Source organism: Diachasma alloeum, unplaced genomic scaffold (genome assembly GCF_001412515.2).
Source record: "Diachasma alloeum isolate Michigan unplaced genomic scaffold, Dall2.0 Dall_scaffold_00180, whole genome shotgun sequence".
Lineage (NCBI taxonomy): Eukaryota > Metazoa > Arthropoda > Insecta > Hymenoptera > Braconidae > Diachasma > Diachasma alloeum.
Window position 1 is genome coordinate 2,831,773 of NW_021680346.1, and position 15,031 is coordinate 2,846,803.

General features: G+C 34.6%; 1 protein-coding gene across 2 annotated transcripts in view; it reads right to left on the bottom strand.

The window, feature by feature from the left end:
* Positions 1 to 1,688: 1,688 nt before the first annotated feature.
* Positions 1,689 to 15,031, bottom strand: part of LOC107045185 (putative inorganic phosphate cotransporter) — a 55,597-nt gene continuing 42,254 nt past the window's right edge. For both annotated transcript variants that reach the window (XM_015267358.1, XM_015267349.2), the window contains exons 2-8: positions 10,252 to 10,442; positions 8,455 to 8,694; positions 5,821 to 5,908; positions 5,288 to 5,514; positions 3,768 to 3,917; positions 3,131 to 3,505; positions 1,689 to 2,268 (exon numbers count right to left, since the gene is read on the bottom strand). In XM_015267358.1, coding sequence (XP_015122844.1) covers positions 2,080 to 2,268; positions 3,131 to 3,505; positions 3,768 to 3,917; positions 5,288 to 5,514; positions 5,821 to 5,908; positions 8,455 to 8,694; positions 10,252 to 10,442 — 1,460 coding nt within the window. In that variant the 3' untranslated portion in view covers positions 1,689 to 2,079. The remainder of the gene's footprint in view (positions 2,269 to 3,130; positions 3,506 to 3,767; positions 3,918 to 5,287; positions 5,515 to 5,820; positions 5,909 to 8,454; positions 8,695 to 10,251; positions 10,443 to 15,031) is intronic.

A 15,031-nucleotide genomic window follows, 5' to 3' on the forward strand; every position in this document is an offset into this window, starting at 1 on the left:
ATCGTAAGCCGTTTGTGCTCATTGAGGGAAGAGGAAAAGGGATGGTAAAAACGATTGAAGAAAAGGAACACATGCAGGTAATAACATGCATAAAAAAACAAAGAACTAAACAACAATATTCGTCTGAAAGATGGTATGGTTTTATTTACCGGAAAATTCTATTATCACATATGTTTAATCCCAACAATAAAAATATATAATTTTACAACATTGTATGGGGTCATTAAATTCATCAACTATGTACATCATTTCATAAATATGACTTTTCTTTCCTTTTGTAAAAAAGATAGTTGAATTTGGAGGCAGGCCATTGCGAAAATACAGATTTTAATATTACCTTCAAAAATCAGTATTGAATTTAGTTCAATAGTTTTATTATCCATCCACAAGAATGATCATCAAATTTGTTCCAACGGAAATTACATTTTTCATTAATTCATTACGTATTAAAAATAAGGACACGACTTTACTGAACTAGTTCCGACATCGTGTCCGTAATCGAACTTTCATCAGGAGATGGGGCAAAATGAACACTACTGACTTTTCTGTTTTTAATATTTGGAATTCATCAAATTCCAAAATCATTAGTTCATCAAAAATCCAATAATATCCCTTTTTCCACTCTGTTAATATATTTATTCTCTTTAAATTGAATCCACAAACAACTTGATATGTATTAGATGTCGAGCCGAACGTGTTAGTCACTGACACCTCCAAATTGATGATAAATAATATTTTGGCAAAATATCGGAAGAACAATCTATGCAAAATTGCATATGAAAAAGGTTTCACTCAATTTGTTCAATTCCACACTCGGCAACGTCATCACAAAAATGACAATATAAAAAAAGACAAAATCAAAAAGGTATTAGTCATCATCGTAAGCAGTTTGTGCTCATTGAGGAGAGAAGAAAAACGGATAAAAACGATAAAAAATGTGAAAAAATGCATTCTATCGTACAATAACTGAACTGATTATTAACCAACAGATGATGAACTTTGCATTTTTTATCCATTCGTATAAATAACTACATTTAATAATCCATCTAGTCTATAACTTATTACGATCCTATGAAAATTTATATCTACATTATTTATAAAACCACTTCATATTGTTGTCAGGTGATCATGTCGCTGATACCCCATCACGAAATCGTGTATCATATAACAATACAAAAATGGCAGAAGTTTATGGTAAAAAAAAACAAAACAATGTAACCGAAGATTGGCGAACGTGCGGCGTTCTACTCTAATACTGCTGCCTCAAACGTCGATTGTAACATGAATTTATCATATTTTTCGTGCTATTGTGCTCATATCATCTCAATTATCTAATGCCCAAGGGATTTGAGCACGAGATTTCCCCCTGAATATCAATATTTACACAATTGGTGAATTCTCCAATCATTTCCTCAATTCAATCAATGATTATGAATTCTCTCTCATTGAGTCAGGCTACAGAATAATCTGTCAAATCGACGTTCGCACATTTTGTTTTTTTTGTAACTTAGGAAGACGAACGATGGAAGAGAATACAACGATGCAAGAGAACACGCACTGAAAAATCTCATTAAAAAACAGCGAATTTCATTGAACTTTATTGAAATTCTACTGAAAATTTTATCAGTTTTTGGCCGATTTTATTTGATTGAAAAAGCAGTGAAATTTCATTTTTCTTTACAACTTTTTCTGCAAGAATTTTCTCAATTTTTGTTCCTCATTTCATTGAAAAAATGAAGAAAAGAATTTGAAAATTATAAGAATGTCTCAAGAGAATAATTTGTCTAGAAGTGAAATTCTATTTTCTATTAAACATTTCTATTGGAAAAAAATGCGCAAATAAATTATACAAAAACTAATGAAAATTTTATAGAATTTTTTAATGAATTCGCTAGGTTTTTCTACAAAATATTTCGCACGTGAAAAAACGAAAAAAGTGTAGGGAGGGAATGAATGGTTTTCTCGATAAAAAATTAGAAGAAAGAGAAGTTTGCCGACACAATCGCACACAGCCTGCGTGTACAAGTATTGTACATTAGATAATGGTTATAACAAGGATTGACTGTGTTGTGCGATTGGTCAATGCTGTGTCTCATTGATCGCTTTGTTCGCCTCAACGTCGTTCTGCTTCTTCTGAGTTTCCTCGTCCTTGTCTGGATTGTCCCAGGGTTGTCTCTCCCCTGAACCGAATATTGTGTAGAATGTGGCGCAGACTATGTAGACAGCTGCCGAGATCATGAAAACTATCCTCCATTTTGCTTGAGATGGCTGATGATGAAACAAAACAAATAGCCATTAAAATGCGATTGACACAATTGAGTAATTTATTTGTTTATGGGGCATTAATGCCGTGATTAATGGGAATGAAAAAATGAAGTGATGAATTTCTTTGTTCATTAAGAGTTCAACTCTTTAAAATTATTTTAAAAAATTTCCGTTATATGAAAATGCCACAGATCATCTTTAAAAATAGCTCTTATTGATTGACATAATCAACTCATTCATTTTTTGTTATTAATAATTAATGCAGAAATGAATACAGATGACGTAATAAAATAATAAGTTTTTATGTTCATTAAGAGTTGACCAGTTTATTATTTTGTTTCATTTTATTCATTTTGAAAATCCGTCTTGTATGAAAATGTCATAAATCATCTTCAAATATAACTCTTGACATTGGCAGTTATCCAGTTTTTACAATGATTTACCAGACGTGCAATGTAAAGTTTATTTAGAATTTAACAAAAATGAAAAAAACAATTAGTTGCATGAGTGATTTTTGGCTTCACACAATTGATAAATGACATATTATAAAATAGTCTAAAACTTACAAGCCTTGAAATAATGTATGATTACTTCTCTATCTCATAATTGATAATTATAAATCTCTGGAAATCTTGAATTTTCAGTTTTTTAATATTCTTCGTTAATTTCTTCGTTTCAACGAAGAAAATTCCATTAATTACTGGATTTAGTTTCTTCAAAGTATACAATTAAAAATTAAGAATAAATAATTAGAAATATAAAAACATTAAAAAAATGAAAAACACAATTTAAAAAATTGTGAAATTTTGAGGGATGGAACATACTGTGTCGTAATAATAAAAAAATAATTTTGAAAAATATTTACCGTTCCAACGATGATATATCCAGCAGTGATTGGTGCAAGAAGGCCGGCGAGATTGGCAAGACAGTTGGTAAACGACATTAAGATTCCAGCGAATCTCGGTGATATGTCCAAATGGTTGACCTTGAAGCCCGAGTAAATACCACCATTGAAGCCAACACCTACCGTGAGTAGGCCAACGGTCAGCCATTTGTCGCATCCGGTGTATGAGGCGGCAATGAGAGCAAGTGCGGGTCCGTACTGACCGATGCTGTTTATGATTTTTCTAGTTTTTCCGTGGTTGAATCTTCCGCTGGAGATCATCCAATCTGCCACGTGAGAGATCAGCATCGAGAATATCCACATGGCGAGGTAGGGGAGAGCTGACACAACTCCATTCTGAATAGATAATTAGATAAAATGATAAAAGAATGGGATTAAATAATAGATAAAACAGTAACATTATTAAATGACAAGTGGAAAATTCATTTTGTCTTGATATAGAATAACTATTTTTGCTAATAAATTAGCAATATTCTTCTGAATGGTCATCCTACACATCATTCTCTCCTATTGTATATCATTCATCATTTCATATTATTTTAAGGAATTGTGTTGGATTGAATGTTGTTATTCTTCATGTATAGAAAAATAAATTTACCAATTTTATGTTGAAGTGCAGAATTTGCTTCATGAACGTGGGTAGCTCTGTCATCAGTGTTTCGTATCCATAATTTTGTCCCATGTGGGCCATGAGAATAGCCCAGAACGGAAGAGAAGTCATGATCGACTTCCAGGGGACAGGCGGAGACTAGAAATTCAAATTGAATTCGCAATCAATTGATATTCACAATAAAAAGGAAGAATTCATCTTCGAAAACTCCTGGAAATTTTTTATGGTTAAGTTTTCAGGAAAACAGAATTATTCCAATTAAAAATTACTAATAACTTATTTAATTAATTGATGAAAAAAAAAAATAATTCAAAATTTCGCTCGTCGATTCCATTCCGTTTACCAAATTATAACATTACGTCATGAAATTACAGAGGACTCTCATATTTTCAAACATTTTCCCTTAACCATACAGCAAATATTTATTTATTTATTTGCAATTCCCAGTGAAAAGCTGGATCCTAAAATTTTGGAGTTATTTCATGAAATTTTTTCATCAAATAAAATGCGCAGATGTTCTTTTATCTGGAAAAATCATGCAAAATTGAAAAGTTAGAGTTATTTTCATGAATAAAACCAATGTCTTCGATATTTTCCGTCCAATTTTCATATCCAGTAATACAAAAAATCCGGTAAAAACCAATTATCAACAGAGATTATAAAATCCTTTATAAAAAAACATGGCGGATATCTCGAACGAATGGAGAAAGTAAGACGGATTTCATGAGGACAATCGTCTCGCGCCGAATTTTCATTAAGCCCACCTAACAAGCAAAAGAGAATTGAATACCATTCTATGAAACATGAATAAACGAATCATAATTGTCCAAATCATTTAGGTCAGAGGCAAACAGAATAATTCTACTTTCTTAATATTGCGTTTACTAAGGTTTTCTTCGAACAAAGTTGATTAGAATTACTAGCTAGAATTATGAGATTATCTCACATTTTTGACGTTAAGGATAGGAGAATCTGAATGCAATATAGTGAAAATGATGATCGATTTTTTCACTTTGAACAGATAATATTAATATCCAAATACAAAATTTCTGATATGAATAAAAAGAACAAGTGACCCAATATTCCAAATGAAGTTTTAATTTTTAATTTGGTGCTGAAAACACGAGATGACAATATTCTAAGCCCGGAATTATATTGATGAGATGAACAACTGATTAATTGAATTACCGTATGAACAAACTAAAAATTGATAACAGTGTGGGCACGCACTTTTACCAGAGTATCAACAACCATTGAATTCCAGAAATTCACACTCTAAAGTATGTTTTAGAAGGAATTGAATTGTAATTATGATTAAAATCTTATTCAGTGAGGATAGGAATTAGAACATGCGCAAATCATTTATTGTAATATGAAAACTTAACAGCTGATAAATTGGGACATATGATTTTCATCGGTCGTATTGCTTTTTGCAATGAGAATGATCATAAACAATTAATGGAAGCGTAATAAAAGGGCACAATAATAAAAAATTCACAACAACTTACAGACGATCCAGCACTTCCCCACAATGCACTAAGAATATACTTCTTCTCATCCTCCGAAATCTTGGGATGCTGCTCAGGATCCTCATGCACCCAGATGAGAAAAGCAACGCACCAAATAGTGCCGACGGCCCCGAAGACATAGAAAATTGACGGCCAGCCACCAGCGAACCCATACTTGGACAGTAGCCCACTCAGAGGCATCGAAATAACAGTTCCAAACTGTGCGCCTATGAATACCAATAAAAAAAAAGAAAAACAAGAAAACGTGTGATTAGTCTCTGACAAAGGCCAATTAATCTCTCTGGTATCGACTCAAAAATATTTAAAAAAAAAAATTGTTTTTCGAAAAATGATCCAGTCCCAGAGATTTCCATAATCCATAATCCGGTGGGCCCGCGATGACTCGAATGTGTGTGTGCGTGTGCAGATTGGAAGATTGGTAGGTAGTAGGGGAAGACTCGAGACGAGAGAGGATCGCGTGGTTTTAACTGAAAAATTTGTCATTTTTTGGTGTCTCATTTATTGAAGCTTACCAGCGTAAACGAAGGCGCCCATCCTACTCCTCTCATTCGGTGGTATCCACTTTGCCAGCATAGCGTGCGTGCAAGGCACGATTGGACCCTGCAATAGGGATAATCCATTCCTAGGGGGAGGAAATACACCCGAACAATCAAAAAAAGCGTTCACACTCGACTATGACATTTTTAACAATTTCTTTTTTTTTCTAAACAACTGTCTAATGTTTACTTCATTTGTTGCTCGAGGGGTGATAATAATTCTACCGAAAACGTTGACAACTCGATCCATCTTATGATTTTTAGGGGACTGGGAATTTCTGGACTTGAGGAAATATTATCAACATTAGTTACATTGTAGGATGAATTTATATTGGAAGAAGGTTTAGTTATGGAGTAAAAAATTAAACTTCTTGGGAATTTTTGTCACTTTATGATTCCACGTAGGAAAAAATTTCTTAATTAATTTAAAATTTAATAGAAAAACCTAGCGCATTCGCTAGATAATTCTATTGGGTTTTCGGTGAACTTTCTATTAGTTTGAGACTGATTTTATTGAAATGTTAAAGTAAAAATATTATATAGAAAAAGTCAATAGAATTCGAGTTTTTCATGGAATTTATTCTATTGAGATATTTTTCTATAGAATTTCTTCGGCTCGAATTTCCTAAGTTTTTTTGGATAATTCTTTGATGAAAAAAGAGGAAAATAGAATGGAAAAAAATTGAAAATTTTGAAGCGAGAAAATGCTGTAGAAAATATCTCAGTAGAATTTTTCTATAGAATATGTCCTATTGAATATTTCAAGAGAATCGGAGAAAACGTAATCAGAAGTTCAATAGAAATCCAACAGAATTGTCCAGCGAATTCGCTAGATTTTTATATTAAATTTTTTCATGCGTGTCCAATGAAATTTCAAGAAATTTCGTCATTGAACATTAAAATTTTTATGGAATAATATAATCGTTCTTTTCCCGTTGAAAAATGATCGAGGCCATAGGTATCTTATAAGGAGCCCACATAATGATAAAAGTGTCGAGAGTGGGGGTAGGCCTCGAGCGCTCGGCGCTCGAGGTATCTTATAGAGAGGTACTATATAGAGAAGTCTCATATCGACACTTCCGAATAAAACAAGGGCATCTCAGAATTCCCTATGAAATTAATCTATCTGAATTTTCCGGGGAAAACTCGTCTAACTCAAACGAAATCAGAAAAAATTATTCCGTGAACGCTGATTAAATAGTGTTTAACCGATTTAGTCGACATATTGTGAATTTATAATATGTTAAGAGATTCATGCCAGAGAATTAATGAAATGAATGGGAGGGACGAGTGGAATGATCGCATCAAGGATTCAACGGGAGAACTGAGTGGGTAGATCATCAATCCAGAATTCATCAATAGGAAAATTGAAATCATCTCCTGAAACGAGTGTAGTGAAGTTTTGGAACGGACATTTTTGCAATTCTATGACTTGGAATAAAAATACGAATACAGGAAAAAGAAATTGAGAGAGTGAGAGTTGCCAGGACTTACGTGCATAACTGCGTCTCGTAGGATCGGAATAATTCGAAGGTATCGAAGATATCTGTTTCGACATCGTGATCGGCACATGCCACATGGAATTAATTCTCAAACACTTACGTTTTCATGCTTGCGACAGTTGCATGAATTTGAGTTGTATGGGGGTATCGTGAAGTTTGAGGAATGGGAATAAAATAAAATAATTGCTGAATTCTCTGGGAATTATACATATTAAATGAGTACCAGTTGCACAGTATTTAATCAGAGTTACTGAGATAAGTCTTTTTTTATTTCGTCTGAATTACATTAGTTTTACCCGGAAAATTGAGATAAATGAGTTTTATAGGGAATTCTGAGATACCCTTGTTTTAAAAACAAAAATGAAATGCCCTTAGTTCACTAGGAAGTGTCGATTTGAATTCTCGACTATATTCTATACTTTTTCATCACGCTGTGTGTAAAGTGACATTTATTGTGACTCCGCGTGCACAATACCCCACTTCCCACACATTGTGATGAAAAATAGTGTTCGATACTCGCGGGAAAAGTGTTTTTGGGCTCGTGAGAGATTTATAGCACGAGCTGAAGGCGAGTGATATAATCCCAATCGTATCGAAATATACTATTCTACCATTTATCGTCTAAATATCGGTTTCAATATGAAAGAAATTAGATCGACGTTAGGGGGCCCACGCAAAGATGGATAGAGTTGTCAACCACAGGTATGTTCTCGGTAAATTTGTGATTGTTTCCCCTTGTCTCCACTGATGTTGACTGAGGGAATATGCAAATATGGAAAACAAATATTTTTGATAATGCCAGTGATTGAAACAAATGTTCTTTCCACTGCTTCCCACATTTCCCCATTCAACCTAAAATTGATAATTTCCTTTCAACTCTACTGGACACTGACTAGAATTAATAGCACTACTACTTCAAAAATACTCAAAATCTACAATCAGCAATTTTTTAGGATCTCTACTTTGTACTTAGTCTTGCGGAAATTCAGTCGATAAGAAGAACAATTCCCACCCAATTGAATTCACATACATACAGGACCCCTCCCGATTTCTCACCAATTCTCACGGGTGATTGCTCTTGTCATATTTGTCGAATGCCTGTACTTACCTCTCCCAGACCCTGGATAAATCGGACAAGAACTAGCCAACCAAATCCCCACTTTGCGGATATCGGTACAAGCAGTCCAAACAGTGAATTTATCAGCATACCAACACCGAGGAAGTACTTGGATCCATATCGTTTGGCAAGTATACCGAATGGTATCTGTGTGAGTACGTAGCCGTAGAAGAATGAGCTGAGGAGGTAGCCTTGTTTCGTTGAGTTCCATTCGTATTCACCATCGGCAGACTGCAATTGACGAATCAATCAATTCTTTTGGATTTTGTTGTTGATGATATTAATTAATATTGGAACAGCTGGGAAGTGCTGCAGCTTTGTAAATACGAGATATCTCGGAACACTGAGAGAAGATTGCTTCAGAAAAATGGAAGGGGTATTCACTTCATAATTCAGGGACAGCGTAATTTTGAAACGACGTTGATTTCACGTGATTACAACGATGATTGGACCGATTTTCATGGTTTCAAGTATTACGTAACATGATTTAATTCGAAATCAATTATCGCAGCTCATAATAAACTCCAAGAAAAGAAACTTGGGAAAATTATGCACAAGAATTCTTACAGAAAAAATCCCAACAAAATGAGTTGGATAGAAAAATGAATATTAGCGAAACAAGGGGATAATTTCATTTTTTTTAATAAATGGGTATAGCTATTATTGCTAATAAATTAGCAATTTGCTTCTGAATGGGTTCTCGTTTTGAAATTCTTATTTCACTATTCTCTTCTTCTATTTTTTCATGTCATAGTACTATCATCAATTGAAATGTCATCAAAATTTTGCGTATTATTTGGTTCTGGCAAATAATTCTACATTCAGACCCTCTCAAGACTCAAATTCGTTTTCAGTCCGGGTTTAATCAAGGTTCAATCAAGGTTTAATCAGTGTATAGCCGGGATTTAACCAGGGTTTATTCAGGATTTAGCCAGAGTTTAATCCAGGTTCTGTCAGAAGTTAGTCGGGACAATGAATCAATATGAATAGGTATTCAACATAATAGACTGCTACCGGAGTTTAATAGAGATAAAGATTTAGATAAGCAATGATGCTGTTCTCACCATTTTTCAAACTTGATTAAGAAGCCATTGAAATAGACTTTTCAAGCCCTTATTTAATTGCTATTACTGATGATTCTTTCAGTAATCATGAAAAAACCGATTTTCTCTTCCAAAACGCATAAACAATGTGCCGTAACTCATCAACGAATTCTGCGACCCCCATCATATTCTGATAGAATCAAGAGGGTATTGTTATCAATTTTTTGAGCCATGACTAATTCCATTTTGATGTCAATTTTTTGAGTCATCGGTGAAAAATCAATTTTTGGAAATATCAGTTTTTTGAATCTGTATGAAAAATTGAATATTAGTTGGTGTCAGTGAATAGAGCTTATTAAAGTCTATATTCATGAAAAAATTCATGAAATTCGATTCATCCCTTTTGAGAAAATTTCTAAAAAAATGGAACGCAAAAAATTGGAAACTTAAATTTCAGCGATTACAAAGCTTCCATTCGAAAGCCTAAACTGACTAGAATATTTCAATAGAATTTTTGTAGAATTCCAATAGAAGTTCAACCAAATTTCTTATAAAAAGCATTCAATTTTTCTACTAATGTTCTTCATACGTGTAATCCTCGGAAAATTAGTCATCACTCCCCCGCACAGGGACAAATAATGTTTTAAATTAAAACCCTTTGGTCCTCTTTTCAAAACATTCGTTCAAAAAACTATTAATAAAGGGGTAAAAGACCCCGAATCAAAATCAAGTGTGTTATAATTACCGGATCATGTGCATCCTCCGTGTCATTAGGATTAGTTCCGCACTCATTGACCACAACGTCATGCTCCTCATTGATCGCCGTGTGATTGACCATCGCAACTATAGCCACTGACATATTAGTCCTCATCACATAGGCATTGGCCATCCCCAAGAACAGCATGAAAGTCACTACGTGACGTGACCCAACCAGTACTGCAACAAATAATAATATTGTCATTACTAATTTGATGACAAACATTGGGGATATAATTTAGCGGAGTAATCAGATTCCTGGCGGCGTGAATCTGCAATCGTCAGGTTGAAAATTTGCGAGTCGCCGCTTGGCCAGACGCGCATTATTGGTGACTCAAGATATCGCGGAGGATTGATCAGCAGTAATGCTGGATGATTCACAGCTTTTATTTATTTTGGAATTTTGCGAAGCCTTTCCGGATGTGAGGATTGTGTCTTCAAGTTATCTTCGAGTTAATGTGAACACGTTATCATCAGAAAACGGACTAGAAACGACGAGAGCGGACGGTAAATTCCTAGAAAACAGGTTTTTCTTACGATTGTCGGCATTTTTTTCATAGATAATGTTTATAATATTCTTGCCCGGCTAAATTTTATTTTTTGTTCCTGGGATAAATTTGAGATACTCTCCCGAGTAAAATAATCCATCGAATATCCAAATTTACTTTTTTTCTTATCTGACGTTTTCGTTACCCGAAGCTGGTGCAACCGGGCCATAGTATAGTATAATATATATAGGATATATAATATATATAGTAATGTAGTAATATTATATTATGGCATTGCTAAAATAACGCAATGGAGGCATCAAAAAACCTTACACTGGATTTTTTAAAAAAGGATTCATAAACAATGAATATGAAAAACAAGATGATTCTATGCAAAATGTAATTTTAATGACGCTGAATATTCATGATTTCTTTCAAATTTTTCTCACGCAACGTAATTGACAAATTTGACGATTGAAAATGGTTGAATCTACAATGTGGTCAGTACCAAACTATAAAAGATACTTGGATATCCTTAAATTCCTGCAGGAGTAAAACGTCAGATGGTTCTCTTTAAGGGAAGACTACTATGAGTTTTAAAAGTTGTGGGTTATTGGAGTGAGACTTTTCATACGTTGAAGATCGATTATATAGATCTGAAAACGAATAATGATTGCAAAAAATTTTTTTTCTATTGTTCGTTTGCCCGAAAACACATAAAATGCTCAAAACAGACCAGGGCCTCCAATTTTTGAGCTACAAGAATTTTTTTTTTCAAAATTTCCGGAAAAATGTGTGGAACAACAATTACGATCCAGTTTCATATAAAAACATTCTCTATTTGTGGAAAAAATTTTTAAAAAATAAAATTTAGCCATGTAACAGGCGAATTAAAAAAAAATAGCTCGTAATTGTTATTCCGCATATTTGTCCGAAGATTTTGAACAAAAAAAATCCTTCGTAGTTCAAAGATTGGAGGCCCTGGGCTGTTTTTGGAATTTTAAGCGTTTTCGGGCAAATGAACAATAAAAAAAATTTGTTTTGCACTAATTATTCGTTTTCAAATCTATATAGACGCTTTTCAACGTATGAAAAGTGCCACTCCAATAATTCACGACTTGTAAAACTCATAGTAGTCTCCCCTTAATTGTCACGAGGGCAGTGCAATATTAACAGGAAATATCATTAAATATTCAGTAATGATTCATTAACTTCGCTGAATCACACGCAGCAAATCGTGGCATAACGATGAAAGATAGGATGATGCAACTCCTCGCAATGACTTGGAGTGAGTTCAGGTTGAGTGAAAGAGTCAACAATAGATCGCCATGAAGGAATCCGAGTGACACGATGTTTGTGGACAGATCGTTGATCACGAGACGCGTGGTTTGGTCTATATAACAATAGTACAGAACAATGAGTGGTTTCGCAGTAATTCTGGCATTCCGAGTTGTTGCGTATTTGAAAGGAATTGAATTTTGAATAGTAGTTGTAAACGATTCATGAAAATACATCGATACATTGTTAAATACGTCCTGTCGATAATTAATTCTTCACGCGAGAAGGGGAATCTTCTCGATGTACCACACCAAAAACTAAAGCGTTGAAAGAATTCGTGGAGTTATCTCTCACTCTTTCTCTATTCCCCTGGGGCCATATTCTGATAACATCGGGTGATAACGCGGGCTTCATATCACCACCAACGGATCATGAGCTTCTAAAAAACTTGGGTTCCAACTCAAATGAGTTTTTTGGGAGTTTTAAGCGGAAATAAAGTGAAGATTGAAAATTTTAATATACATTTTCTGGGTCAAATCACGAGAATTTTAAATGATTGATATTTGTATTGAAATTTTAGGGAATTTTTTCATTGAACAATCACAAATTCCATTGAATTTATCAGGAAATTATGAAAAAATTGATGAAAATTATGTATTTTAGTTAAATTATCCAGTGAAAATCAGGGAAAATTGAGAAAATTCAGCTCGTTTTATCGTTCGGATACAACTTGATTATCAATGGATATTTTGAAGTTCTTCTCACGTAATTTAATTATCAAATTTGATGATTGAAGCTGCGGAAGGTGTTGGGACATGAGTATATTCATTCGAAGTTTCTTCTTCATTTCTAAAACACTTTTATCACATTATAATTTCGCCGACATTTTAAGAATCTTCGTCATTGAAAATTCAAAATTTTATGGGAAAATTACTGAAAACTTACAATTTCAGTTCAATTATCCAATAAAAATTAATATAAATCAGAAAAATGTCAGTGAATACATTCTTAAACTTTCTATTAATTGAATTATCACAATTTTCTGCTTCTAACTACTTTGTAATTTTTATCCAACTTTTCTCTTCATGTAGTGTTTTCTTGCGGAAGGAACTGAATAAGACCCTTGTTAAACCACAAAATTAAGTTAAATCCATTTAAATTGGAATTCCAAGATAAATCACTTTGAATCATTCCCCTGAGTTATGCCTCGTCTTCTAAACGCAGAGATACAAATGGAGAGCCGTTGGTGTTTGTATTCGACTACTGCGCCACCTTGCGGTGGCGTCTCTATACTGAGGTTGTCATAACCTCCCTAATTGACATCTCATACCCAATAAATTTTCTTGAAACACAAAACTAGCGATGAGTAGATTTCAATATTATTGTAATCAAGACTGAAAAATTCTCCTGACACTCAGAATAGTTGCAATTTCATACCTTGAATCTACCTGTCCAATGGTCTCAAACCTATGACCTTCAGATGGGTGCAGTGAAAAAAAATACCCTAGCAGTGTGGGAAATTTTACTATACAGGAGAATAATTTTTGCACCCATAGATGTGTTTTTTAACCCTTCAGAACTTGCGCTCAGCCACCGACCTTCGTTACTCGCGTGGTGAGCGCTGCGCCGCCCGTGCTTTCAGTAACGCAGCGTTGTCACGTTCATAGGTACGCGCCGAGCGTGCGGCGAGCGGGAAACAGCAACAGCGGAATTGAAAATTTTACATCCTTCGTTACTCGCGCTGGGCGGCACAGCGCCGCTTTTGCGTATGAGCCTCAACAATTTATTATTTTTCGTAGCCTTGATGGATTTTCAGCGGATAAGAACCTTGCTAATCCATTCTAAATGATTCAAGCTAGGCATTCTAATTTTTTCAATTTTTTGAAAGCTCAATTTTGCAAGAGGCAAGCGAAAATTTGAAAAAGGCGGCGCGGCGCTTGTAGCGCGAGTTCTGAAGGATTAACCGATAAAATCCTAAAATATTCTCCACAAACAGGTATTTTTTCACTGAATTACATTTCGCTCCACGATGACCGTTCGTACAGTAAAATTTGCCACTATTTTCTAGGGGATTTTTATCTAACTTTTCTCTGTATAGTGTTTTTTTACGGAAGGAACTGAATAAGATCGTATTAAACCACAAAATTAAGTTAGGTCCATTTAAATTGGAATTCCAAGATAGACCTCATTGAATCATTCCCCCGAGTTACGCCTCTTCTTCTAAACGTAGAGATACAGATGGAGAGTTGTGGGTGTTCGTATTCGGCTACTGCGCCACCTTGCGGTGGCGTCTCTATTCTCAGGTTGTCATAACCTCCCTAATTGACATCTCATACCCAATAAATTTTCTTGAAATACAAAACTAGTGATGAGTAGATTTCAATATTATTGTAATCATGACTGAAAAATTCTCCTGATACTCAGAATAGTTGCAATTTCATACCTTGAATCCACCTGTCCAATGGCCTCAAACCCATGACCTTCAGATGAGTGCATGAAAAGAAATACTCTACCGCAGTGGGAAATTTTACTATATTGGAGGATAATTTTTGAATCCATAGATGTTTTTTTTACCGAACGAATCGTAAAATATCCTCCACAAACAGGTATTTTTTCACTGAATTAAATTTCGCTCCACGATTACCTTTTACACAGTAAAATTTGCCACATTTTTCTAGGGAAATTTATCCAACATTTCTCTCCTGTAACATTGCACCCCCAATCCCAATCGCTGTTAATTAACGGATAATTCCCAAGGATTTCGGTAGTGGCCTGATACATCGCGTTCCAGCCGCCCACTCGTTCTCCCCGAGTAACTTATTCAATTGACATTGCTGACCGCGGCCACCAACTCCACAACCAACCGGCCGATTCATGAATTATTCATGAGAATTCGAGACAACATACACGTGGTCCGCGGGTCCCGTTGGAGATGGCCAGTACATCTGCGGCTCCCGTCATCGAATTATTATAACCCCAAATCTCTCTATTAATACCATTACC